A 26990-nucleotide genomic window follows, 5' to 3' on the forward strand; every position below is an offset into this window, starting at 1 on the left:
ATAAGCTAACTTACAGGCTGAGGGTTGTTTTATACCATCGATCACGATCAACTCTTCCAGATGCAATTATTTCGGATAACAGCAGCACATGGGTAAGGCCAGAGTTCTAGATCATCAAACGACATTAATGATTGAAGTCCTGTGAACTATTTGTGTAAAAACAAAACTCGTATGCAACAAGAAATGAACTTCCACCCAAGTAAAAGCCCAAAAATAGAAAAGCAGTAAAAACTAAAATTTTAGGTCCTACCGAGACTTGAACTCGGGTTACTGGATTCAGAGTCCAATGTCCTGACCACTAGACCATAGGACCGTGTTGTGAACAAAGACTGACGCAGGGACATTTAGTCGTATTTAAGACTGTATTGCACTTATAGCCTCATTTCGCCCTAAAAGTGAGAAAGAAGGTGAGTAAAGGATTTCAAATTATCAATATGGTAAAATGGTTGTTTAGTCTAAAATAATTAGGCTTAGTTGCAAAAAAAGAAACACTACGATATCAATATTGTTATTACATCCAAAGTAATATGATTAAAAAGCAGTTAGGCGTAAATAGTTGTATAAAATTGAAGTTTAAGCCTATACTAAATGGTAGTTTGAGACTTTGAGCTATTATTTTGTCCATCCATATGAGTGAACAAAATCTTTCTCTCGGTATGGTATAAATACATTTTTATATAATGTAGTAAAACTAAGGTATTTGTTGTCATTTTCTCGTTTGGGCAAAGCTCTACCGGCCGACTCCATTCTCTCTTTCTCTCTTCTGCGTCATTGACGTGTTGCTAAGAACAATTTTTCTTGATTCCTCTTCTTTGATATGTTGTTTTCTTCTTGTTATCGTTCAAAGTACTTGTAAAATCTATCCCCAACTACGTTAGGGGATGGTCTCCAAATAGGTCCGCCCTTGGAAACTACATCATTCTTTAAAACCTACTCCAAGGTTGTTGAAATTGGAATTGGTGCTCTACATTGGAAAAGCTCGTGCTCTTGTCTGTATCCACATTAAGGATAAAATATATGATTTACAATCACGGTAACTAAGACTAGTTTACATACACCTAAATTAATTCACGTTGATCCAAAACCTTTTACAGTATGATATAAATTTCAGTACTCGTGAAAAATTAGTAACTGATAACTTAAAAACTAATCGTGATTGTCGTACAAATCTAGAGAGGGATTTTTCCAATGAGAGTTTCTCCAAAAGTATATTGCATAGTCTGGAGAGAGAGAGCGAATACACATCCCATTTTTATCACGTCTAAATTATCCAAAGAAAATTGTTACTTGGAGCGAGTTTGGCCCGAGTGATGAGAAGGCATATATATACGCAGGTGTTCGGTGTAGAAGTTAGGTGCACTTTTGAGTTAGTCGAGTGAGACTCGGACCTAAAATTCTAGTGGAGTAGAATTGTTGCTAGCCAAACCATCAACACAATAACACAATATTGAATGGGTAGAAGAAAGTCATTTGTGGGTACATTTAAATGTCTAAGATGGAAGGTATAAATGATTAGCGTTGGACTATCTATCCGTTACGGGGCTATGCTAATTCTACTCGCCTCCGCTCCCCTCCCGGCAGTCTGTTGTTTTTATATGTAACTTTACTTGAGTCTCATATAGGAGGAGCCTAGTCCATTACTTCATCACCCAAAATTTGAGACAAATAGGGCAATGGAGTAGGGTGTGATGGTCACATTTCAGGTAGATTGAAGAAGGCTCCCCACGCCTGTTGAAACGTTCTAACTTGTACAATGATTTAACACTAAAAACCCCCCATAAAAAGAAGAGAAAGTGATGAACAAGGAAAGGAAAGCTCCTCTTCTCTCTCAATTCACGTGCCCCACTTGGCTCACACGAGTCATTGACCCACAACCATCTCTTCTCTCTCCCGTCTCTTTCTCTCTCTCTCTAAAATCTCTTGTCTGAAACACGCAACCAACCCTCTGTTTTTATGAATTTGAGTTGATTTGCTGCCTGCTGCACCTGCACCTGCACGCATGACACATTCCGAATACCTGACATTTCTCATTTTCTTTCTTTGATGACTTCTTTTGACTTATGCTTGCTTTTCAGTGTGATCTGACGGTTAACAGTGAATTTCCTACTGAGAAACATCTCAGACGTTGGATTGTGGGGACCTTTTTTGACCAGTAATAAAATGGGTACAGATTAATGACACAGAGTCACGTCAAGCTCTGGTGTTCCTCTACGTACTCATTCTGAGAAAGGGGAAAATTGTGAACTCTATTGGGCTTCTCCTAAGCCCAAAAATCAGCCCATGTGCCCATTTACATAAGACACAAGCTAAACAAGGTCTTGGTCCTTGGGGACAGGATTATATCTCCAATTCTTCATAAGTTGTTCCGGTATACACAAGAATTATCAAACTCAATGAGTAATTAAATAACCCAAATTTCACCCACTAAAAGTAACATTAAGGTGTCGTTTGGCAACCAAAAATAGAAGTACTTTTGCTTGCAGTATAAGTTCTTTTGCTTTAAAAAAAGTAAAAAAAATTCAAAAGTATATTTGGCAAAAATGTTACTTATAAGTAAAAAAGTCAAAAAATTAGTTTGGTAACTCAATTTACTTTCGATAATTTTATTTTTCTTTCTCATATAGATACTTCATTTAAATTGAATTTGTTTATGATTTCCACGGCTACTCTCGTATACGAAGTAGTGGTGATATTGGTGGTAGTGGTGGTTCCATCAAGGTATGGTTATGGGGTGTGTGGTGGTTGAGATTTGATGGTGGTGGTGGTAGAGGTATGATGGTGGGAGCGGTGGTGATTGTGGTGGAGGTATGATGGTGGCGCTGGTGGTGGAATAGTGGTGGTGGAAGTACGGTGGTGGCGGATAAGGTGTGCGAGTGATATTGACGCAGTTATGGCGGTGGTGATATGGTGATTGTGGTGGTGGTGGTATGGTTATGGTGGTGGTGGTATGGTGATGGTGGTAAAAGTGGTGGATAAGATATATAGGTGGTAATGATGGAGGTATGGTGGTGGTGAAGGTACGGTGGTGGTGGTGGTGGAGCTACGAGGTGGTTGTTGTCGAGGTATGGTGGTGTATGGTGGTGGTGGTGGGGGTATAATGGTATGGTAGAAGTTTAGTTGTGGTAGTGGAACGGAGATAGACAAAAAAAAATCGTCAAGTAAAATTCATGCATGTCTCAAAAAAAAGTTACTTTACTTTGAAGTCAAAAGCTAAAAATTTTAACTTTAAAAGAAAGTCAAATTTTAACTTAAATGAAGTCGACAATTTTTGCGTACCAAACTAACTTTTCGACTTTTCTTCTTAAATAAGCAAAAAAGTAACTTATTTTAGTGTTGCCAAACGACACCTAAGAGCCAAAAAGTAAATCACTCTAGGTGTGTCTTCTTGTAAATGATTTATCTACCTCAGGAATCATTAAGTAAAATTTATAAACTTGTATACGCATACTGCATACATAACCTTACACGTCTAAAGTTCCATAATGCTCATTTCTCTGTAAAAAAATAGAGACAATTTTCTGTGAAAAAGATATATGACTGGGCAACCAACTCATCTCTCTAGACACGCAACACGGCTCAAAACGATACAATTTCTTACTGTATCCTTATTGTCTCGACACACCACTACATGTTGTCTGCCAGTATAAAATCGGGAGAAGGTAAGTAAGGTACAAAAGAGATGCAAATATTCAACTGAATGAAAAATCATTCAAAATTTTTGTAAAAAAATTAATGAACCTGATTTCTCCCAACTTACTTCAAAATGATAAATAAATTGTTTCCTTTTTCATCGACGAAATTTAAAATCACTTGAGGCAATACATCACATTGTTCCTAGTAACGACTCGGTGTTGTCTACTTATTTAAGTCTTTTTTTTTCTTAATTCTTACGTATAGGTATATCTCATCTTCAATATATCTTATTTGTTGTGTTGCAACTCTAATCACTTTCATACAATTATCTTATGTAACAAAATACAATATATCAATATACTTAAATGCTATTAATAAATTTATTATATTAAAACAGCTAAGTCGGTTATCCAGGGGATAAGTCTGACCGTCTATTTTTATTGGGATTTTCATAAAGATCACATTTAATGGTTGTTATAAAATCCCTTTTCGTGTAAATCCCTTCAAAATAGAAGGGTAATAGTATAAAACGACCAAAAGTGGTTAGGATATCCCTACATAACTACCCACGTATTTCTCTCCCTCACCATTTAACTTCCTTCCCACGTATTTCTCCCTATTTATTCTCCATTATCTTCTTTATTCTCTTTCCAAGAATGTTGTAATCTAAATTTATTCTCCATTATCTTCTTTATTCTCTTTCCAAGAATGTTGTAATCTAAATTTATTTATTTTCTCAGGCGTTAGCCAAGAGGGATCTTCCCCGTCCGTAGGACGGGGAGGAAACCTAGTATCCATCTAATATAACAACAAGCTTTCATCTTTCCTTTTTCTTGTTAAACAACCAAGCTCTCGTCTGAATGGTATACAGCACAAGCCCCTCGACTTTAAGTGATGGATTAAAGTTGCAAATGAAAAAGACATCCATAACGGACCGAGTTTGAACTATCAGAGAAACTTTTCTTTCTCTAACTTCTAGAGAGAAAAAGTATATCTAGATTGCTCTTCCTGGAAAATCAATTTTTGGAAGCAATCGACGGTGAAAGGGTGCATCTCGTTGATGGTTCTGACTCATCTTTCTCAACAATCGTTTCATACTTCTTCATTATCAAGATTGTTTCTGTTTCAAGTTTGGTTCCAGTGGACTTCTGTGTCTTGATCTTTTGTTTGGAGGAAATGGTATGTCCAACCTTCAAGAGGGTTTCTACTAAGTTTCTTCTTGATCTTGTCTTTGCTGCTTACTATTTCTGTCTAGGACATGATTTATGCAACTTATCCAACGATAAGTCACAGATCGGGTGAGGGATTGGATTTTGTAGGTCTTGAATCTAAATGGGGGTTGACAACTGATTTCTCCATGAATGCAAACTTTTAGATCCGAAGAACTTATAAGAAACAACCTACAATGGAAAAGAGAGAGTATTTAGTAATTCTATATATTTAGTAAAATAAAATTGACGGTTCTTCAGTGGCGGCGACGACTTCCTGGTAATGGCGGTGGTGGTTCACTCGGTTGTGGTACTTTTAGTCTTAGTTATATTTTTGTTGACCTTTAGGGTCTTTTCATTCTTGATCTGAAGGATCGTTTCATCTTTCGACCTCTAGGGTCATTTCACCGAGTTTGTGTCTAAGGTCATTTCACCGAGTTTGTGTCTAGTCAATTTCTCTCCATTTATGAGGCACTTTACATTTGAAGGTATGTAAGTCTCATGTAGTTCTCAGAGAATTAAGAATTATCATGCATGTAACATTGTGATTGTATCACTTATAAATGAAAAATGGTCTCGCTTGGTTTCAAAAAAAAAAAAATATTTGCAAATGAAATGGTAAAATGGGCCTCACCAATATGGGCTAAATCTTGAAAGTGGTCCACTTGAGTTAAGAGCCCAATAACCTAGTGAACCACCTTGAAAAGGATGAAATCTCTCTCTCTCTCTAGAGAAGATATTGTGCTTTATAAATCCTCGGTAATGCCATGAAAAAGCCTCGGAAAGAAGTCATCATTTCTTCACAGTCTCTCTCTAAACTCTGTTAATCTGTTTCAGTCAAAATCAGCCATGACTCTTTCTCTTCAACTAACCCAAAACTAAAACATCATAAACAAGGTTTTTTTTTCTCTCTCTCTCTCTCTTGCTCTACCATTGTTGGGTCATTGTGGTAGTTCTCCAATTTGTTTGTAAAAGCAGATTGGTGTCAAATTTCAAGTGGAGCCATTAATTAAGTTATTAAATGGGAAGAGGAAGTGACTGGGGTATGCCACCATCATCACTGATAGTGAATAATGGAGGATCAGGATCAACACAGTTGTTTATAGAGAGAGAAGAACATTGGAGACATTTTAATGACTCTGTAAATGAAGTTTCATTTGGGTTTGTTGCTACTGCTATTCTTATATCAATGTTCTTCATTATGGCTATCTTTGAGAGATTCCTAATCAGACCCAGATCTTCTCCTCTTTCTTCTTCCTCTGTTACCCAAACTCATCATAATCTTGAAGCTCAGATGGGTTTCAGTGGAAAAATCGATTACCCTTCTCACAAAGTAATAATCTCTCTCTCTCTCTCTCTTTTCTGAAATACAGATCAATTACATTATTTTGTTTGTCTCTCTCTTCAATATCTGTACTTTTAGGTTATCTCTCTAGAATCTCAATTACTTAGAAAAAAGTTCTAAATTTAGGTTTATTAATCCGTTAATCTTAGATTTCTAATGAGTTCTTGACTCAAATAGGATTATCTAACCTTAATTTTCTTTAGGAGCGTCTATAGGCCCCATCTCCCTCTTCGCCCCGGACTGGGACTGTCCGAGGGCAAATCAGACTGGACCTAATGTGCTGGACTTGAACAGTACAGATTCAAACCAGTCTGGGGCGTGGGCCTCGGTCTGCCCTGATCTGTGGACTTTGGACAACTCGGTCCGAGGCCCACAGAGAGTCCCAAGAGAGGGACTAAGCAAGAGGACCCTCTCGTTTTTGGGTTATTTTCATTTTATCCCATGTAATAGACTGTCTTAATCTTTTGGTGAGCTTGATGACCAGTAGTAATCACAGTCATGCCTTAGTGTTTGCCACTTGGCAGTTCATACACTTACCACTTGGAAAGTAGTGATGGGTCATAGTTGAACAATTATATAAAGCATAGTTAGGAAAATGGAGAAGTTATGTGTACAATTTACTCACAAGATATTTTTAGCAAATCCCTTATCTTAGGGATCATAGACAAGTAAAGACAAGGAGGGTAGTAATTTCTACTCATAATGAGAACATTCAGTTCTTAATAAGGAGTAATTAATTAACATTATTCCTAGTAGAAGGTAAAGTCAAATCCTTAATTTTGTGGATTTGTAAGTTGAAATAAACCACAAATCTAACATCCTTATAAGTGAAAAAGCATAGATTACTAGAAAAGTATTTCTACTTTTTGATAGGATTCTAATTTTCCTCTTTCTTACTCAACGACTAATTTTGGTGTTCTTTATTTAAAATAATCCACAATTCCCTTTTTCAATATTTTTACTTCTTTATGTAATCAAAACCTTGAACTCGAGGTTACGAATACCCATACCAAATTTGTTGAATTTATCACAAAGCTTGCACTTGATCATACACAACTAGATTCAAATGATATTAACTCAAATTATTAACTCCTGATTGATGAATATGTGAAATTTAGTTTGGTTGAGTAGTAACATTTACCTTTTCTTTGTCACGCAGTGGTTAGCTAATGCAATATGGCCCGTAATTGATACATTGTTGTTTATGCAGATACCTATATACTCGAGAGGTGTGTCGGTACTGATGCCCGGAGATGAGATACCAACCTACATTGCATATCCGGCTCCTCCTTCACCTTGCCCTCCTGAACCCATGGTATTTCCTCTACACCAACATCATCCTCGATCAAGTTCAAGCTCGAACTAACCATTCTATTCTGTTTAATTGAATCCCATTTTTATGTTTACACAAAGATCAAGTTTGATTTCATGATTTGTGTATAAATTCCATCCCAGCAAAGATCTGTTTTTTTGTCTCCAATGGAGATCTACTACAATAAGATTAGGCATCATCAGTTGGGAACATCTGATCTTCAAAGGGCAAAAAAGTAAGCTTACCCTCACGTAAAACGCAAATGGCAGCCCACGTCTGCTTTGTACGTGAGATGGCGCCTTGTTGGAAGGAAAGTTGTATTATTTTTGGGTCCTCCAGCAAACCTCAATTTGCACGTCGGTCCTCCTGTTCTTTTTTATCTAGGTTGTTGAAATAGATTAATGGTCAAAACAAAAACGATCCAAATTAAACCCCAACATCCCCTATCCGAATCATCCTTTTACCATCATTCGAACTTAATCAGACACCATTCACTAAATAGCAACGTAGTACTCATTTAGACACAGATTACACCAAACTTAACATTTGGTGCTTCATTTTTTACTTGAAAAGCCGAGCTATACAGACGACATTAACTCCACAATCCCTCATAATGTACAGATTAGTTCAAAACAGATTACATTAAACTTAATTAAACTTATTTTTTTTAACTTTGGATTCTTGAGCTTTCTTCATTCAACCTTTACATAAGTTAATGCCAAAACCTAAAATATGTTTAGAAGTAAAACGTAAAATATGTTAATACACTAAATGTTTCAGGCCAACTTGTTGATTTATTTAATATGTCATCAAATTAAATGGAATATGATAAATTCAAATATTTCAATTAGTTCAATAGTCCTGATTTATCCGGGTCCTATAGAAGGAAGCTTAAGTTATGATTTTGTAGAAAATGCCCAAAGTTGTTGAAGACAAACTTGCTAAAGGCAATTTCTAAAATGGTTGAAGGCAATGCCTCGGTCAATGTTTGACCTAGCTGCACAAATGACGCCGTTAGGACGTCGTCAACCGGCGATCTCTGGCGGGCGACCATACAAAAAAACATTTCTTCCTTCTTCTCTCTTCTTTCGGCAAAAGTCGCCGGCCCGTATACGGTTAACAACCTTAATTTTTTCTTCTTCTACTGTTCTTCCTTCTCCTCTTCTCTTTACTCTCTCTGTCTATACTCTCGGGCGGAGGGAAGGAACTAAAACAAATTAAGGTCGCATGTTGGAGTTGCCCGCCAAACTTCGATCAGCGACCTTTTGTCCGCAGAAGAGAAAAAGAAGAGGTGAGAAAATTGGGCATTGCCTCTAACAAATAGCTTAGCAATAGGTCCTAATTCCTAGGGGTGGGAATCGGTTCGGACCGATCGGTATCGGACTCTAACTTCATCGAACCGGTCGACTCGGACATAAACTGTTGGTGACCACCTATTTACTCGGGCGGACTCGGACGGTCACTCTCAAGAATTCTTTGTCCATTGACCGTCCAAGACCGTTTATTTTACCGGTCCAGTCGGACACCGGACGGTCTCGGTCCGGACTTTCCAATAAATTTACTTTAATTCAGAACTTTATTTTTATTACCACAAACAAAATTACTTACAAATGAAGATGTTTAGCCAAGAAATCAAAAGTAAATATAAAAAAGAAAAAACACAGTGGATTATCATTTGACAAGATATAATTAAGCCATGCACTAATGTTTAGTCTTCCAGAGGACTATATGACTATAGCCAACGATCATCATATATTCATATGTCTATAAAATTCAACGGTCAACTTCTAAAAATGAGGACAGTTTAGTCGGTCAACCTATTCGGTCACTCGTACCGGTCGGTCAGCGGTCGGTCCTTCGACATAGAATTTTGATCGTGACCGTCCGCCAATTCTTTCGGGCCGGTCGGACACTGACCGTTATGACCATCGGGTGTCCATGGACACTTTTTATCTCGGTCGAACGGGTCGGATAACGGTCTTCCGGATCTTTTTCCCACCCCTAATGCAATGTAGTAATTTGGAGTGCCTATTTAACTTCCATTTATAAACACCAACAGAATCACAAAGCCCAAAACCCAAGAGGTTAGCCCACTTGTCTGTCAAGGGAAATTAGAAAGGCGCTACCCAATCTTTTCTAACAAGTACCCCAATCTTCATCTTCACCACCACCATCACCACGGTAACCCGATCACCACCATCATTTTTTTCTTCTATTCCTCTCGCACCTCTTTCTCTGCGCCACCATCTCCCCACACCATCTCTATTTGACATTCTCTCGTCTGTGTGGAGGTCAAAACACGAGGGGGCTACGGGGAAAAGGTGATGGAGCCACGGGAGGGACATGAGACAGAGGGGGATAAAAAAAAAAAAAAGGATTTTCAGCCCTGGACATCAGCTCATTAAGGGACAACTGAGCAAGAGAAAAGCCGTGGTCGGCGATTAATGCTCTTGCAGGTAATGCATGTTTTTGTAAAATTTGATTTTGTTTGTTGTGCCTCTAATGGTGCTTCTCATTATTTCGAAATAGTTATGCGGCTAACGCTAGAGTCAACCAAGTCAAGAGAGCTTGGAGGTTGGGCCAGGTAAAATAGGCCCCTTTTGATTTTTCTTTACGGATTCAAGAGGTCACTATATATGATTACTAAACCACAAAGTCGCATCTCTATCTTCTCGGCATTAACTCATCTAATTATTTACAGACAATGACAACAATAAAGCGAAATTAACCAACTAAATTGTGGTAGATGTAATTCTATCTAACTTTTCGATTATGACATCTTACCCATTTCTTAGTAGTACAAATATATATACTCCATAATTTGTGATTTGAATCGATTAGAGAAAGATGAAACATTCTAAAGAAACAAGTGGGTTTTCAAGAGATTCATTTGTCAACCCATTTTCATCATCTGACTTAGGGCTATTCTCTGGTGCCACAGAAGGAATACGGGCAGGAGACCTTCGGGAATTCCTCGTTGACGGGCTACGACCCAAACCCGAATTATTTTGACCCATTTCTATCCGGGTTGATGGTGACCTTGACCTCCGACCCGAACTCTCACCTGGATCTCGCCATGTTCTGTTATTACCCGCTACCGTCGTCCGTCTTCTTCCAACCTGACCCACTTCCGTGTTATTATTATGGTGACCATTATTATACCCCACTCTGCCGAAATTATCATTTCTCCGGTTAGGTGACGGTTGTTCTGATCTACGCGCCGGTGATTTCCTTTCTCTATCAGGTGTTCCGTAACTTAAATCACGAGTATTTGTTGATCGTCTTCCATGGATTTTAGACGGAGATCTATTGATTCTCTGACGAACTTCACCTTCTTCATTTTCTTTCTTCTCTGTAAATGTAGCTGTTGAATCAGTGGTGTCTGAAACTTCAGAAACTTCCTGGGTTGCTGCTACATTTAAGAAGGAACTTCCTTTTTCATCTTCTTATTAGGTTCTTCTTCAACCTTTGGAAATAAATGTAGAATCGGGTAACGATTCGACTTCCTCTGTTCTTCAATTTTGTTGGGAAAAGTGGGTTGATTTTGCTTTAGTAGTGTGGGTGTTTCAGAGAGGACTTCTTTAACAGTTTCTTCTTCAAGTTGAGGTGGAAAGTCAGAATCCGGTACCGGAGGAAGAGAAAGAGATGGGTGGTTCCGGCCAGATTCATTCATTTGGCTGAAACAACAACCCATTTGGGAGATTTTTGTTTGTTGGATGATAGTGTGTTAATGGGTGGTGTTAATTTTCAAATAAACCCTTAAATAAGAAAATGGGGAGTGATTTGGAGAGGCGTCACCATGGATTCAGTGGGAGTCTCTAGGCTCTAGAGAGAGAGAGAGAGAGAGAGAGAGAGAGAGAGGTGGGTGGGTAAGAGGAGGAGGAGGTGAGCTGATGGAAGATTTTTGGGGATGAATGAGTAGAGAGAGAGAGTATTTAAGAGGGGAAGATGGAGATCTGGTACAGAGAGAGTTACATGTAAGGTACCTTTTAACAACACTGTGTGGCTCTTCAGAGCTAGAGAGAAAAAGAGAAAAAAGTAAAGAATTTAGTTGGGAAGTTATTACAGACTTGCCATTGCTCTCTCTGTTCTTTTGGGAGCTTCCCATTCAGAACAAATTTGATGTTCAGAGTGAATGAATTGGGGAAATAGAAGATTTATCTTTCCATTTTAGACACTTTCTATGGAAAAATACTCCCACAGTATAAGTAAAAAAAAAAACTAATTACTAAGGCACACATCAAATGATTTTTTCTTTTGTTGACATGTTTTAAAGAGGCGGTTGTTCAATGGTAGCAAATAAGATCAGAAAACAGTCAACATTATTATTAGTTTCTCTAATTTAACAGTAACTATTCTATATCGTGTTCTTTTCACATAACTATGACAGGGCAGAGAGACCAACACAAAATGATCGAAATGTACTAATCTTGTAATTATCGCTTAAAATTGTTAACTAACCACTAAGATGATAATTCCTACTTGCTTTGACCTAACGAGACATGACAGTCCTATTAGCTGGTCTTAGATAACTATTAATGTCAAAAAAATGACAATCTTGTTATCAGTCTGAAATAATGAGACTTCATGATGGATTACGTTTGAATGAACGATACTGTTCCTTCGATTCCCGCTCATGCTCCTGGAAATCTAGGGAAAAATACCTACAGAGAGTTCGGGAACCTCTCTAACGCTCAAGAAAGTCAGATTTCCTTTTGCAGTTGAAGTATTGAGTATTGATTGAACCTTTCGGAACGTACCTTGTTGAAGGCGGTGAGATGCCCTTTTATAGGTTGTTTTGGACCGACTGTGATAGACGGTGGATTGAGGCGGTTGAGATCCACCGTGTTGTATTAAAACTATTATTTCGTAGTTAGGATTTTCTCTTTGTGTTTATCTCGTATCTTAGATACTTAGAAGTTCCTATATTTAAGGATCCTTGTTAAATATCTTGCTGAGTTGCTAGATCTTTTAGAAGATGTTTCCTCCTTTGAGACTCTTGAAACCCAAGTTAATCAAACACTTAAGATCTTGACCGATTGGGATCTTTAGGAAGATTCAGAATTAAGTCGGTAAGCGTGCGGCACGCTTCTACTTTCCCATGGTCAGGGTGTAAGGCATCGCCTTTGTTTACGTGGATCCCCCTGTACTTCTTTCGAACCAAAACATACTTGGTTGTGTTTGAGGCAAGACAAGACTGAAACTCCTTAAATGATCTTGCCGACCTCCCGATTCCGGCTTAGGTGGCAGACCTGTTTGGGCTCAGCGATCATGTTGCTTTGAGACGAGTTGAACCTTCAGACTTTTGATTTTTCTTTGACTTATTGACGATAGCCAACAATTGATCATATAACACCACTTCACACATAGTCATTTGACTTTTCATTTTTTTTTTTGTTGAAGACATTTGACTTTTCATTTGCTAATATGTCACAAGTATCTGTATCCTCGTACCCCTAAAACAAACACTAACACATTAGTCATTTATATAACATGAGGATATAATATTTTAAGCACCAAAAAGACATTCAATTATTAGTAGATTTGTTGTACTATGACTTGGAACAACAGCACCTAAAATTTAGCAATGAGATAAACACAACATGTTCTTTTCTATTTCTTTGTTCCATTGGCTGGTGGATAACCAATGAGATCCACAGTTATGAAGTGGGGCTCTAATAAGCTTAAACATTTAAAATTTGATAACTACATCAGAGAGAATCCAATGTAGATAGATAGAGAGAGAGAGAGAGAGAGAGAGAGAGAGGAATAGGTACTTAGTTTAGAAGTTCTTGGAGTTAATTAATGGTTTTACATGTGGGACCAACCAATTGATTAATAAGCTTTATCAGAAGGACTTAATATTATAGGATTTTCAGTAATGTGATGAATCCCTCTACCTGGCATAACATGTGATATGGGGTACCATATTGGCTATATCTGTGGGATCTTCCCATCAAACAAACCTAACAAAATTACCACCCATACTTTCTTCATCTTAGTAGCTAGCAGGTTTAGTCAGTCAAGAAATTAATTTATTAAGTCCAGTCAAAGTCAAACTGGGTGGGTCCAAATACACCCCCTCTAACATTTATACATCAACATGTTAGTGTACCATCTCCTTGTTGTGAGACTCATCTTTATGGTTCCATCATTTGGTCCAATTCTTCTTCAACAATAGACACCTACCTAATTATTAATGCCTTGGGAAAGACTGTCCATGTATAAAAACACACAATTTTGTTACAAAAAATGATACATGTGGTATATAACCTAACCGTATAACTTCGTATTGTTAGTGAGACGAAGTATGATGTTCCCCTTTACGAGATTAAACACTTTTTTTTTAATGAGGTCCTCTAAAATCGTGAGGTCCAGAAGTACCAAAGTTGACAGAATCATTAACAACTCAAAAGGCTGGTCTACATCACTCCATAACATGTTATCAGTTCAATTCCCTCTACTATGATATGGTTTTGGGAGGGTGTTTTGTATATAATCATATCGATAGTGAGACGAAGTGTGGTGCTCCTCTTAAGAGGTTAAGCATCATTCCTTAATCAGACCTTTCAAAAATCGTGAGATCCAAAAATACAAAGCAGACAATATTATTACAAGCCTGAAGATTGGTCCACATCCAGGGGCGGGGCTAGTAAGGGGCATGTGGGGGCGCATGCCCCCACATGCTCCCAAGACCTCCCCTTAACACTATCCCTAAACAAAAAGATTTATTCTTAAATGATTTTTTGTATTTCTTTTCTAGGTAGCAAACCCGTTGTTTATTTCAACTCTACGGAAAAATAGTGTAAAACCCATCGCACTATAATATGATTCTTTAGCCGTGAAGTGAAATATATCGATTATTTTGTAATTTAATTTCTTGGTAAACCTAGTCTAATGAGTAACACGATTTTTTCCTAATCATCTCCTCTTTCACAATAAAATTATTTTTTGGCATAAAATATACATTTTCTTTTAGTGTGTTAGATTAATTACCTAGTTTGACTATTTACATAAATAAAAGTGTAACCATTAAATTACAATCAAAATAAATCGTAAAATATTTTAGTAAAAAACGTGACCGTATATAATCAGTTTCCTTAGAAATCAAATAAGATAAAAACATGAATATATATAATTTATTTACTTTCAGAATTTTGATTGCGTGTAAAGTTCTTCCACGAAAAAACAAGTGTTGTTTTTTTGGTTTCCTTTGTATATATTTCTAAATTAAATTGTGTAATTCTTTTTTCTTAAAAAATTGAACTAAATTACCCTAAAAATATAATTAAGAATATAATGTAATTCACCGACGTATTTCTTATATCACTCAAAGAAGATTAAATAGCAATAGGTTGATTGGAAAAAAAATTCGCCAGAGTTTGTCGTTTTCTAAATATGATAACTATAGTGCAGGACGGACCACTTTTATACTAAGTTGATCCAAAAAGTATTCAATATAGTAAATTAAAATGTAACGGGCTAATACATATTGTTTGATTTATTATTTTATGTGAGTTTCTCTTTTTAAAAGTGCCCCCACAGAAGAAAATTTCTGGCTTCGCCACTGTCCACATCATCTAATAACAATATATATATTGAACCCAACCTTTTCCATATTTGAGAACATAAAAGATAAAAGACATGTGGATCATCAAACAAATACAATTGACACAACCATCAAACTCTATTAGTGATGGAGGTCAGTTTGAAGTAAAAAAAAACTCAATTAATTTTGCTTATTGAGAGCCTAATGGTCCATGAGTCTATGACAAAATGTACTACTCAAACATGTGCATTATAAAATCACTACAAGAAGATTTTAAATACTCACTCTTTCATGGTTATAAAGTTTGGTCCTTTTTTGGGTGATAATATTCAGAAGTTAGATAGATGGTGGAGTGCTCAAATGTATTGTCAGATCTGCTTTTACTTGCAATTTTGGGTTTTGGTACAATCTTCCAGCTTGTGCCTGATTAAGAGAACAATTGAAGAATACAACATACAATTTAATCCTATGTCTCATTTGGGTGGTAATAGGTATCTCGACAGGGGAGACCAGAATTTGAATAATGCTTATAAAAAACTCATCACACTTGTCGCTAGATCAAATTTCAGGGTCAAATAAGGGGTCGAGTTCTAGACGCGATATAATTATCGAACAACATATGGGTTCCAATATTCCAGAGCACTATAATGCTAAAACCAGTATTACTTACATCAGTATGGTTACTTGCTTCTTTATAGATCCGAACTCAAGGACGACGATAAGATTATTCAAAACAATTAAGTAAGAAGTCTAGTAGAGGATTAAGTTAATACTGAAACTATAAAAGAGTAAACAAATAAGGGAGATTTGCTGTTTGGACTCCTTTTCGTATAATTGACTTGCTGTTTGGACTCCCTTTTTCTAAAGTTGCATTTTGGACTCCCTTTTGACGGAATCTACCGAGAATATTCCATCTCTAACATTATACTTATAAAAATACCAACTCTACCCTTACCTAATTAATTGCAATTTAGACTCCCAAATTATTTATTTCAACTAGTTTGGAGTTCTTCGACTAAAAATTTAGACTCCCCAAATTAATTGCAATTTAGACTCCCTAAATCTTCCTTCCCATGGGTGTTCTTCATCTTAATAACGATTAATACAATTAAGCCTCCCAAGTTTTTTTTAGTTTGCCATAAACAGTGCAGACAGAGAGTGTGTAGAGAGAGAGAGGGAGATGATGGGAGAGAGAGAGAGGGAGATGATGGGAGAGAGAGAGAGAGAGAGAGAGAGATTTGAAGAACAATTTTCCAAGAAATTCAAAGTCAAGAAGAGAAATGAAAACGATTTGGCCATGAATCAATTCCTAAAGACAGAGGAGGGGAAGCTGTAAAAGCCCTAATTTGCAGTCCAAATTTACCAGTCACGGTCGAAATCCTAAATTGTTTGCCGTTTTTAGGTTGCGTTTTGACAATTAGTTCTGGTGTTGATCATATTAATTTGAATGAGTGTCATGGGAGACATATTGTCCGTAATGCCGGGAATGTTCACTCTGAAAACGTAGCTGATTTGGCTGTTGGTCTTTTGATTGACGTTCTCAGACGAATCTCATCGGCGGATCGTTTTACTCGTGCTGGACTTTGGCCTCTAAAGACCGAGTTTCCTCTTGGTTCTAAGGTACCTACTATTGACTCCAATTTAACTTGATTGACACCCACTGATTTGGTATACCAATTAATTGAGATGGTTACTCACTGGTTTGATTTCAAAAAGCAATGTGAGAGGTGATTTCAAAGTGACACCTTAAGTGGTTTGAGGTGCTTGCAACAGTTCTTCTGTAAGAAGACAATTTAGTTAACAGTGAATTGCTATGAAGGAAAAGTGATGGATTTTTATTAATAGTTTCAGACTTTCGATCAGAGAACGCCACTTATATATATATATATATATATATATATATATATATATATATATATATTGATACAATAAACCTCTCTCCCAAAACACCTTAAGAAGCATCCAAACTCACCATTCAATCATGATTGAAATGGTGGTTTTAAAGAGAGAAAGTGAACAGGAGAGAGAGGGACATTTTTTTAGAGAGAAAGTGAACGGGAGAGAGAGAGAGGGACATAGGGTTCCAAATTGCAATTAATTAGGTAAGGGTAGAGTTGGTATTTTTATCAGTATAATGTTAGAGATGGAATATTCTCGGCAGATTCCGTCAAAAGGGAGTCCAAAATGCAACTTTGGAAAAAGTGGGTCCAAACAGCAAATTAATTATACGAAAGGGAGTCCAAACAGCAAATGGTCTAACAAATAAAGAACAAAAAAAAAAACACAAGAAAGCCCGCATGTGGATAAACAAGACAGAAGACATAAATGAAATGGGATTATTCTTTGTTTGATAATAGAATTTGTTTCCTGTTGCAACAAATTATATTAATAGTTGGTAAGGAAAAGCACATACATTTTGATGCTAGATTTGGATCTAACTATTTAATACTAATTAAATGTAATCAATATACACGAAAAACGAAACAATTTTACATAGGAATGGTAAAAGGTGATGGAGAAGTTGGAGATGATCTAACTCAATTGGCATTTTCTCAATTAAATGAGACACATCCAAGAAAAATTAAAAACATTTGAATTGAATGTAAAATTGGAACAGAGCAGAGGTAGATAGATAACAGAAAAATCAGATATCATGGTAATGTTAGGTAATTAAGAACCTCATCTCCTTTTTTTCCTTTATGGAGTGAGGAGTGGAGATGAAGATTTGGCTCGATCGATCTGCATCTATAACGGATTTGATGTACAATTCTCCATATTCGTATGAAGATCTAACCACCGGACCGATGCTACCTAATAAAAACCCTAGTCATAATTTACAAAGAAATAGGGATTAATGGCGACCGATGCTACGTAATAGAACATAGTTTAATCAGCAGTCATTCTGATTCAACTAAACAATCCATAACATACAATTTTCGAGTAAACTATTAGTCTAAACATTCATGTCAACTGTCGGTCTGTCGCTATAAATTGATTTGACAATTGAAGCGAAACTATTGATCAACGCGGTCCAACAAAATTGTACCTTCTTGTAACATTTAATCTAAAATATCGGTATGTAAAACTCATTATTTATATTTGTATACAATTACAAACACATACTGTTAAGAATGAGGAAGAATTCTATTTGCGTCTACCGTCTACGCATACATGATAGTTGCCACGCGGGACCTTACTTCTATTTTTGAGTTCCTTTCGTAGGAAAAAGGAGGAGATAAGGATCGAGAGTTCAAATTAAATTCTAAAATGGCGGGTAACTGCCCGATGCTTTTGAAGTTTTGATTATGCAAAATTAAAAGAATCGTGACATACCATGTATGGCCAGTCTGTTAAGTTTGTGGCCATCCAACTCAAAACCAATTGGCAATGAGTGGAGAGGACCTATACTTTATATTCTTGGTTGCTAGTTACTCATTCTCCCATGTGGGACTATTCTCACACGCCCCCTCACGTGTGGCGTTCTTTGAGCCTAACACGTGTGTTTTTTTTTCCTTACGGGTGACGTGGAGCACGAGTGGCTTTTAAGCCTATCACGTGTGGGCCTAGCTCTGATACCATGTTAAGTTTGTGGCCATCCAACTCAAAACCAATTGGCAATGAGTGGAGAGGACCTATACTTTATATTCTTGGTTGCTAGTTACTCATTCTCCCATGTGGGACTATTCTCACACAGTCAACTCTGTATGGGTAGCCAGCCAACAATCCTTAGTTGGAAAGATAAGAGTTACAGTCTTCCTCATTAGAGGTTAAGGGTTCGAGTCACGCTACAATTCAAAAGAAATTCTATATGGGTAGTTGTTGATTTCCGTGGGTAAAATGATTACCAACGCAAGTTGAACTAAATTGGAAAGATGCCTTCGATTATGTTTTTGTTCGTCGCTACTCGTATCGTCAGAAAAGCGAGAGCAATGTGAGAAGAAAAAAAAAAGTGCAGTTCAAAATGTGTAAACTTTCCATTCATATTGGTTAGTTAGTAGTAGAACATTTGTCTATATATAAGGTTGATATAGACAAAAGAACACAAAAAGGTTCACATTTTCTTTTGACGATTTGGGCAACAAATGAAGTCTCACCATTTTAAAAAAGCTAGAGCATATGGGTGGAGGAACGACTGCTTCCATAACTACGTTTTAGTCCAGACTTTTTATTATTGATAAACAAAGGACGAACTTGTGTTGTCCACCAATTTTCCACACTGTGTTTCAAGTTTCTCCCAACTTTCAAACCCTTCCTCCTCAATTTAATAATTTGAATTGTTTCTTTTTCCCACAATTTTTACCCATTAAAACACTGAAACAAAACTTAAAACTAATAAATGATATAAAATGAAGATTAGAGTGACCTTGGTATTCCTACCAACTTAGATATTTGAAGTGTGGAGTTTGGTTATGGGATGAATTCCTAGGTCCTTAGAGTGGTTAAAGATTTTGATGGGTTTTTATCAGTTTGACTCTATTGACCAAGTAGTGAGTGTGGGTGAAACTTGACTTAGAATTAAATTTCCCTAAAATGTAACTCTTGTTAAACGCAAAATGTTTGTCTGACTCGTGATATCTAATTCATTAGAATCATCCAAATGGCAGTGGTCAGTTCCATTTCTTCCAATACTTAGACTAGGACAGCTATAATCCTCCCACTGTCCCACATACACCATTCATACAAGTTATTGTTTGCTTGGGCTTAATAGAATTGCTGCAACAAGGATCACTCCGTCTTGGACAAATAAGCACAAACAAATCTTTAACAAGACAGATGATCCAAAAACTCGCTGTCAAAAGCGATCAAATTTAAATTAATTATTTTACATGTTTATAGCTTTAAGTCTTACAACTAACAAAATTTTATAGTAATAAAAAAGTAGATCAGCTGAAAAAATTGTGAAAGTAGCAATCACCTTTGTTGCTTTATGGTTCTTAGGTTTTATGTTTAACGTACAGCTCTGATGTTCTTTACTTGTTCGGATTCAGCATTTTCTGGTTTAATACATCAGCATGGGATTGCTTCTAAATCAACACTGACCTTCAAACCCATATTCAATAAGTTGCTAACCATTGTGGGAATCCCATTCTTCAAGGAACTAGCCAGTGCCTGAACAAAAGCAGCAGAAATTAGTGTTGAAGTCTAGTAAAAGTAACCAAATACTAAAGTAATCTTGGGGGTGTTTCTCTATTTCTCGTTGTCTTTATCCAACTTGTCTAACTCATATGAACCGAAAGTCAGCCCAAATCAGCCATCCAGGCGAGTAAAACAAGAACTACCGTCCTATAATCTGACATGAGACAATTCAGACCTTGGATCAGATTTCAGAACTAAGAAAAAAATACACTAGCTTAGCCTGAAAGTATTGTTTACAGGACTGTTCAAAATGGAAGAACAGTGAAATAATGAAATATATAGAGCAATTTCATCCCACAACAATTTTGATCATAGAGTTATACCGACTGCCTTCATGAGAACTCCAAAAATTGGAAATAAATCTCAGGATTTTTCGTATCAGAAAAGCAGTAGGCCAACATTTGAATGAGAAATTTTGTTCGCTCAATGACTAATCGGGAAATAACCAGATGAAAAGTGTTTCAAATCAAGTATAAACAAATAATGATAACTTGGGCATAATAGGTTGCACCACTAAGCCATTTACCATTTAAACTTTCGTTCTGAAATTTGTTCTAAAACTGCAAAAACAATACAAGCTAAACAGGTTACCTTTCTGTCTTCTTCTTTTTGATGCTTTACAACTTCAGCAGGCCACTCGCTGACCAATTTCTCAAGTTCAACCTTGATACCCTGTCTCTTCTCATCTGGCAGATTCTGTTCCAAGTATAAAACATATCGGTTTAAGGTTGACAACCAACAACATTACTATAAGATATGGACAAGTTCAGAGTTAGGGATTCTTCTGGCAAATTTCTTATTCAAGCTTAGGTTCAAATGAAGGTTACTGCATTTTGATCAAGAAGAAGAAATAAATCACATGTTAAACTGAGGTAACAAAATAAATAATCTGCACCTGATAGAGAGCATGAATGACGGCCGCAGAATTCTCGGGCTTGCCTTCAAGCAGAAACCCCTGATGAGGAAACACAGAAAAGAGAAATTTTATATTCAGAACACTAACATTTGAGAAGAAAACCAGGATTTTTTCCTTCCTCTATCTCACTAGTTCACCACCTTAGCCAAGTAAGAAATGCTCTACTAACTTTTGTGGGAGTTAAAGTATCGATCACTGTGTTTCACCAACCAATAGCTTTAGTTGTACTGCTACTGTACAGAGACCACTTCTAAGTTTTCCAACTAATCAAGATTCAAGAATATAGCTTATGAGCTGAAAGATTTGAGATCTCGTTATGATTAAACTACTATTAATTAATTTGAATTTAGAACTGCAGTGACACATCAAAGCTAAATTTCCTTTTTTCAATAACTTCACTCATGGTCTATAAACTGACAACTAGTGTTTAAACCTCATGCGACTTGAAGACATGTGATTACATTAAAAATATTATTGATTGATGATAGAAGTTACCTTTGCACATGAAAATGCAGTTGCAAGATTGTGCTTGTTTGTCACACCCGATCTCAGCTTTTCTATCTTCCATAGTGATTCAACATCTCCTAAAAATTGAACATGTTTACAACTTGCGCCAAGTTATATGAGATAGGAAATGTGCCTATCATCAGATTTTTTTTTTTGTTTTTTGAAAACTTAGAATGAATATATTGAAGAAAAGAATATGTAAATAAGAGGATTGGTTAGGTCATGGAATCTCTTACGATATCCAAGCCTCCCAATTGACTATAACATCTAGATATGAAATAGATCTAAAAAGATACCAATTTTTTTTTGCCCAAAACATTTGTTTCCTACTTGAAAAGAATGTGAGAAAAAACTGAACGATGCAGTGTCCAACAAAATAACAGTGAAGTGAACCAGACAAAGCAGATAAAAGTCAAGGTGGGGAATGAACTGCTCAAAGAATGATAAAGGCATAAAATTCCATGTCTGCTCAAATGTCTAAACAGTACTAGAAATTTATTACACCTATTGACTAAAATGCCCAAGAGAACCAAGTGTATAGCCATTCCAATGAAATCTCCAAAGGAATTTTGTCGTTTTATTATTCTAGTGTATCATTACAATCGTAATAAGGAAATAGAAGGATGTAGATACCTCTCTTGGCAGCAAATTCCATCCAAGTACCGAACGTAGTCCTACGAAGTTTAATTCCAGCCTTGAGAAACTTTTTTGAGTATTTCGATATCAGCTCCCAGTTATCAGTATTGTAACATATACTGCCATTCATAAAGGCAAAATACAAATCTAATTATTGTACAATATAGAAGTTATAAAACAAAAGCTGAAGATTATATTATTAAAAGGAAGAACAGAAAAAGGAGCACAAGCAGGAAAATCACTAAAAGAAGAAAAATAGAAAGTCCTAGAGGTAACCAAGCCAATTGCAAAGAAAAAGCTGATGTTTATTACTATAAGCAATGAATGATCAAAACTAAAAAGTAGTCGGTACATATCTCTAAAGAATTGAAAGATAGGACCACCCGAAATGCAACTCTACAATTTGATGATATACATCAGCAAGGGGATCGCTAATTTTGCACTTAATATGAAAGCTGGGATTTGTCAGAGCTTGTGGAGAAGGGAAAGGGTTCTGCAAATTGATTCAGATCTCGAATAACTCATTAATATTAAGTCAACTTTTGGAAGGACAAACTATTCTACTTATATGTACTACCAGACAGATATTTTTGATTATCCATCTACACTCTACAGCAATAAGATACCTTCCCTAACGGAAACAGGGCCAAGCAAAAACGAGCATGGAGCAGCTCTATCACCTGAATACAATATCTGCAGTGCCAGGTTGCATTGGAAAATGATTCTTTTTAAGGAGCTTCATGATTTCGACCATGAGTGTAGCATTATTTTGCTCCTTGGCGTACAACTGCAGTTTGATAAATGAAAAGATTTAACATAAACATTTTGCCAGTAATTGAAATAAAAAAGCTCAAAGTCTTTTCTACCAGCATATTATGAGCACATGCAACGGTTGGAGTCAATCCATATACATTATGTTCCCATAGTGTCTTCTTGCCTGCATACGCGACACAAATTTAAGAACCTCAGATGAAAGGTTTTTCTTTCCATTGTAATAGGTCCTAGTGGATATGTTTTTGAGAGAGAGAGTCAAATTTAAAGGCTATGCTGCAACAATGAAATATTTGGCTGCAAGAGTAGCAGGATGCCTATCAATATGAATGCATTTGCAAACAAAAATTAAACAGTAGCCACGAATGAACTGAAACAATAACGTAACCATATTAACGGGATCCTGGCATCTTCAAGCTTTTTTTAATGTCAAGAAATGACTTAGATTGAAAGGTAGATCTCAAGGAAGAGGTGTGTGAATAAACCAATGTGAATACTGAAATTTGTTGCCTTGGTGAGGTAATCCTATATTCCTACGGATCTTTGGCGCTCACATAAACTATATGTTCAACGAAAATAGGCTTTCTATGCATGTATTATTTCATCATACGCAAGTTTTAATGTTCTATAAAAAAAAGAATTTGGGTACAGGTAAAACAGTTGGTCAGTGCTGATGCTAAAGAACTATTAATACAATATCCCCATATAAGACCTTCATAACCAATCATTCTCCCATTATAAAAACCTTTTACCAGATATTTGAAGGTAAACAACGAAAACCCAAATATAAAAGACTTCGAAATACATACCAAAATCAATAGCTCCTACACGTGTACATGCCTCTGTAACTTTAAGGCAAAGATTATTATTAAAATTTGCATGAATTCGAAGGTTAGACAGCCTCTGCAACCAATTGAACGATACATTTTTTAGTCATCAAAAACTAAAAAATCATAGTTCTAAACCAAAATAATGATCTATTATTATGAAGAGTTTAACTAACAAATCTTCGAAGGTTTTGCAATATTTGAAATAGAAGCTTAATGTCTTCTCGATTCGAACAATTCTCAACCAATGACCACATCCAAGCATTTGGAGGCATTGTTTGTCCTTCAACAGACTTAGCCATTTTATCATAAATCTCTTTAACAGCCTCTGCAATTCGAAATTTCAATAAAAAAAGCATTCATCAACAACATTTAAACAAATTAAAACCTAATAAAATCAAACAACCCTAAAGAAAATGACCTGTAGGTAAAACAACATCCTGTGCATTTACTTCGGTAGCATAACTAGCTTTATGAATCAAAAAATGATGCCCTAGATGTTGATTACTTGGTTTGACGGAGAATCCAGTTCCATTACTATTCCCTGTATTCATATTTCCAGTATTAAGTAATGAACTAATCAAAGGAAAATGTTTTAAGATTGAAGAGACTAGTAGTAGTAGTAGTACCTGAAGCTAGAGTGTTAGAGAGATTTGAGGAGAAGTTTCTCTGATTCTGCCATTGAGAAGAGTTCCTATGTGAATGATTAATTTCTTCAATATCAGAAGCGATAACTCTATCTGAGTAGAGAAATAGTGGAGTTCTTAAAACCCTAGAAATTTTTCCAGCATTTGAAACGACTTGCATTTCCGCTGCAAATGGAGGAAATTTTTATCACTCCTTGATGATACCACCTCTTCCTTGAAGAAAACGAAGAACAATTACCAGTGAAGTTGGAGAATTGATTTGGGAGCTTTGATACTTGATACTGGTCGTTGAAGATCTCCCTCTCTACTCTTTGAACGATTAGGGCAAGGGTGGCTCTATAGCGCCCCCAATTATTGCTTTTGGCGCCCTTCACAGGCAAATTTCATTTATGTATTATTGGGACACCAAGAGCAATTGTATATGGGCGCCTTTAGAATTGCCACTAGGGCAGTAGTAAAGAGAAAGACTGATTTTTATCTTTTGATCCAGCTGGGCTGGGGGATGGAGTTAACTTCTCAAATATTACCAAGGCACAACCTAGCCGCTTTTCTTGGCGTTGGAGTTCCCCTCGGCTAGGGGCGCCAAGTCGCCAACCGAAGAAATGAGAGGAATCCGTCTCCAAAAGAGGTGACCCCCTTCGAAACCTGGCTTCTTAAGCGTTTGGGGGCGCATTTAACAACAAAGGTGTCTCCCTTGCTCAATCTCTTTAATTTCTCTATCAACAAATCCAATTTTAGTTTAATCTTTCTCATTACTTTCAATCTCATTTTTATAATATCCCTCTCTCATCGTAATTCTTGTTGGTTGTGGTGTATACGGCAAACAAACATGTACTTCCGAGGTAGTGGTAAAGTTGTCGAGATGAAACATGATGTGGGTAGGGGAGTCGTAAAGGCTGCATATTAATCACATTCAAGCGTAACATACAATACCAATAGATTAAGCTATTTTCACCCTTAACCATCAACACAACGGTGAAATAACTCCCAGGCTTACTTTAGACCTACACTTAAACAACGGTCCCTATTTCTGAATCTACTCTCTTTCCCTATCTTAATAGACTTTTTTCGCTCTAGATAGACGGTAGATTCCTATTTAGTCCCGGAGTAGGTATATTTTGTAGCTTCTTCTATCATTTTTCTAACTTCAAAGTTCGTATTAGAGATACAATACTTTTGTGATATTGGTTTTCCTGTAATCTGTTTCCCCAATTTTTTGTTGTTTGCATTTTCTTTTGCGATTGTTGGGATGGTTGGGATGTGCATCTTGGCTCTCAATAGTAGTGGTTGCATTTGCTTTAGTTGGATTCACGTTGGGTTCATAACACTATGTAGAGTAGGTAATTTTAAATAGGTAATTCTTAAAACACCCATTTTGGGGCATCATCAACTTTGACTTCTTTAGAAGAGAACAAGGCTCAGTTAGGGTTTGATTCAGCATAAAAATGATGTCTCTCACACTTATTGACACATCCCCTACCCCTTCCACAACCAATGTGGGTGTTGGGTGGTCTTGGACTCTTGGGTCTCTCTTACCCAAAAAACTAGCTCAAGAGGTAAGGCTTCTCACACACTTACTAACGCACCCCCTGCCCCTTCCACAACCAATGTGGGATTAATCTAACACTCTTCTATTATGAGAAGTTCTTGCATCTTAACAGATTAGTAACTTTTGAACAAAGAAAGGAAAATTCTCAACATTATTTTTAATATCATCACATCATAATATCGATTATTATTAACATTAAACGATAGATTAGTACATAATTTATAAAGAAAAATAAAGCAAAACAATACATGCTCTAAAACTTTACTATTGCTTACTCATATGATTTACTATTGCTTACTCATATGAACCCGTTCCGAACACACAATTGAAACCACAAGCGGAAATGGAATGCCATTACAGAGAATTTCATGATCACTATTGCAATAGTGCTACTCATTCTCTCTCTCTCTCTCGCTCTAACAGTAAGCATTACAGTTCTTCATACAATCTATAGTACAGCCTCCACCACCACCACCTCCACCAAAATTCTTGCCGGAATTACTGTAAGAACTGAAGCACTTAGCCGGACATGTCAGCTTCTTCTTGTAACAAGGACCTTTTTCCTGACAAACAACAGATGGTTTTATAGTTCCACCTTTAGAGTACCCACCTGAAGGACCACCATAACCACCACCGTATCCACCTTCCCAACCATTTCCTAACCCTGGTATTCCAAAACCCCCTCCTGGACTAAAGAAACCACCCATCCCACCGCCATTACTACTATCTTTCGAGTTGCTAACCCATTTGGGGTTAGAAGTTGTTTCAGGCTCTATCCTACCACCCAGGCCCAAGGTGGTGGAGAAGACTATGGTTGTGAGTAAAACTCCTATCAGAAAACCACTATTAGTGTTCATGTCTTTTTCAAACTAATATGTGTGGGTTTTAGAGTAAAGAGTGAAATATGGTTGATGGGGTATTTATAAGTATAGTTGTTGCCTAGTTGGGATTTGA

General features: G+C 36.6%; 3 protein-coding genes and 1 non-coding gene across 4 annotated transcripts; 1 reads left to right on the top strand and 3 right to left on the bottom strand.

Moving 5' to 3' along the window:
* Nucleotides 1-241: 241 nt before the first annotated feature.
* TRNAQ-CUG (transfer RNA glutamine (anticodon CUG)) lies at nucleotides 242-313 on the bottom strand. The gene has a single exon. It is a non-coding gene; the product is annotated as a tRNA-Gln (tRNA).
* A 5263-nt stretch (nucleotides 314-5576) lies between these two features.
* On the top strand, nucleotides 5577-7615 carry LOC147552079 (uncharacterized). The gene is made up of 2 exons (XM_086671061.1): nucleotides 5577-6174; nucleotides 7397-7615. The coding sequence occupies exons 1-2, from the start codon at nucleotides 5863-5865 to the stop codon at nucleotides 7550-7552; spliced, it is 468 nt and encodes a 155-aa protein (XP_086527187.1). The 5' UTR covers nucleotides 5577-5862; the 3' UTR covers nucleotides 7553-7615.
* A 12206-nt stretch (nucleotides 7616-19821) lies between these two features.
* On the bottom strand, nucleotides 19822-24878 carry LOC147552080 (uncharacterized). The gene is made up of 11 exons (XM_086669370.1): nucleotides 24470-24878; nucleotides 24262-24384; nucleotides 24017-24168; nucleotides 23823-23916; nucleotides 23109-23179; nucleotides 22923-23029; nucleotides 22240-22361; nucleotides 21595-21683; nucleotides 21079-21138; nucleotides 20775-20879; nucleotides 19822-20156 (listed from the first exon to the last, which is right to left on the bottom strand). The coding sequence occupies exons 1-11, from the start codon at nucleotides 24645-24647 to the stop codon at nucleotides 20055-20057; spliced, it is 1203 nt and encodes a 400-aa protein (XP_086525496.1). The 5' UTR covers nucleotides 24648-24878; the 3' UTR covers nucleotides 19822-20054.
* A 1574-nt stretch (nucleotides 24879-26452) lies between these two features.
* On the bottom strand, nucleotides 26453-26893 carry LOC147552081 (uncharacterized). The gene has a single exon (XM_086668608.1). The coding sequence runs from the start codon at nucleotides 26891-26893 to the stop codon at nucleotides 26453-26455; it is 441 nt and encodes a 146-aa protein (XP_086524734.1).
* Between the last annotated feature and the right edge of the window lie 97 nt (nucleotides 26894-26990).

This window comes from Eschscholzia californica, unplaced genomic scaffold (genome assembly GCF_041429995.1).
Source record: "Eschscholzia californica isolate CP2 unplaced genomic scaffold, dmEscCali1.0.p SCAF_3, whole genome shotgun sequence".
NCBI classification, from domain to species: Eukaryota; Viridiplantae; Streptophyta; class Magnoliopsida; order Ranunculales; family Papaveraceae; genus Eschscholzia; species Eschscholzia californica.

Excerpts from the sequence above, each read along its gene's own strand:
- LOC147552079 (XM_086671061.1), top strand. The coding sequence starts at position 5,863 with ATGGGAAGAGGAAGTGACTGGGGTATGCCACCATCATCACTGATAGTG. Across the intron at positions 6,175-7,396 it reads TCGATTACCCTTCTCACAAA|ATACCTATATACTCGAGAGG; the intron begins GTAATAATCTCT and ends TTGTTTATGCAG.
- LOC147552080 (XM_086669370.1), bottom strand. The coding sequence starts at position 24,647 with ATGCAAGTCGTTTCAAATGCTGGAAAAATTTCTAGGGTTTTAAGAACT. Across the intron at positions 24,169-24,261 it reads GGATGTTGTTTTACCTACAG|AGGCTGTTAAAGAGATTTAT; the intron begins GTCATTTTCTTT and ends TTCGAATTGCAG. Across the intron at positions 22,362-22,922 it reads ACTGCAGATATTGTATTCAG|TATATGTTACAATACTGATA; the intron begins GTGATAGAGCTG and ends TATGAATGGCAG.
- LOC147552081 (XM_086668608.1), bottom strand. The coding sequence starts at position 26,893 with ATGAACACTAATAGTGGTTTTCTGATAGGAGTTTTACTCACAACCATA.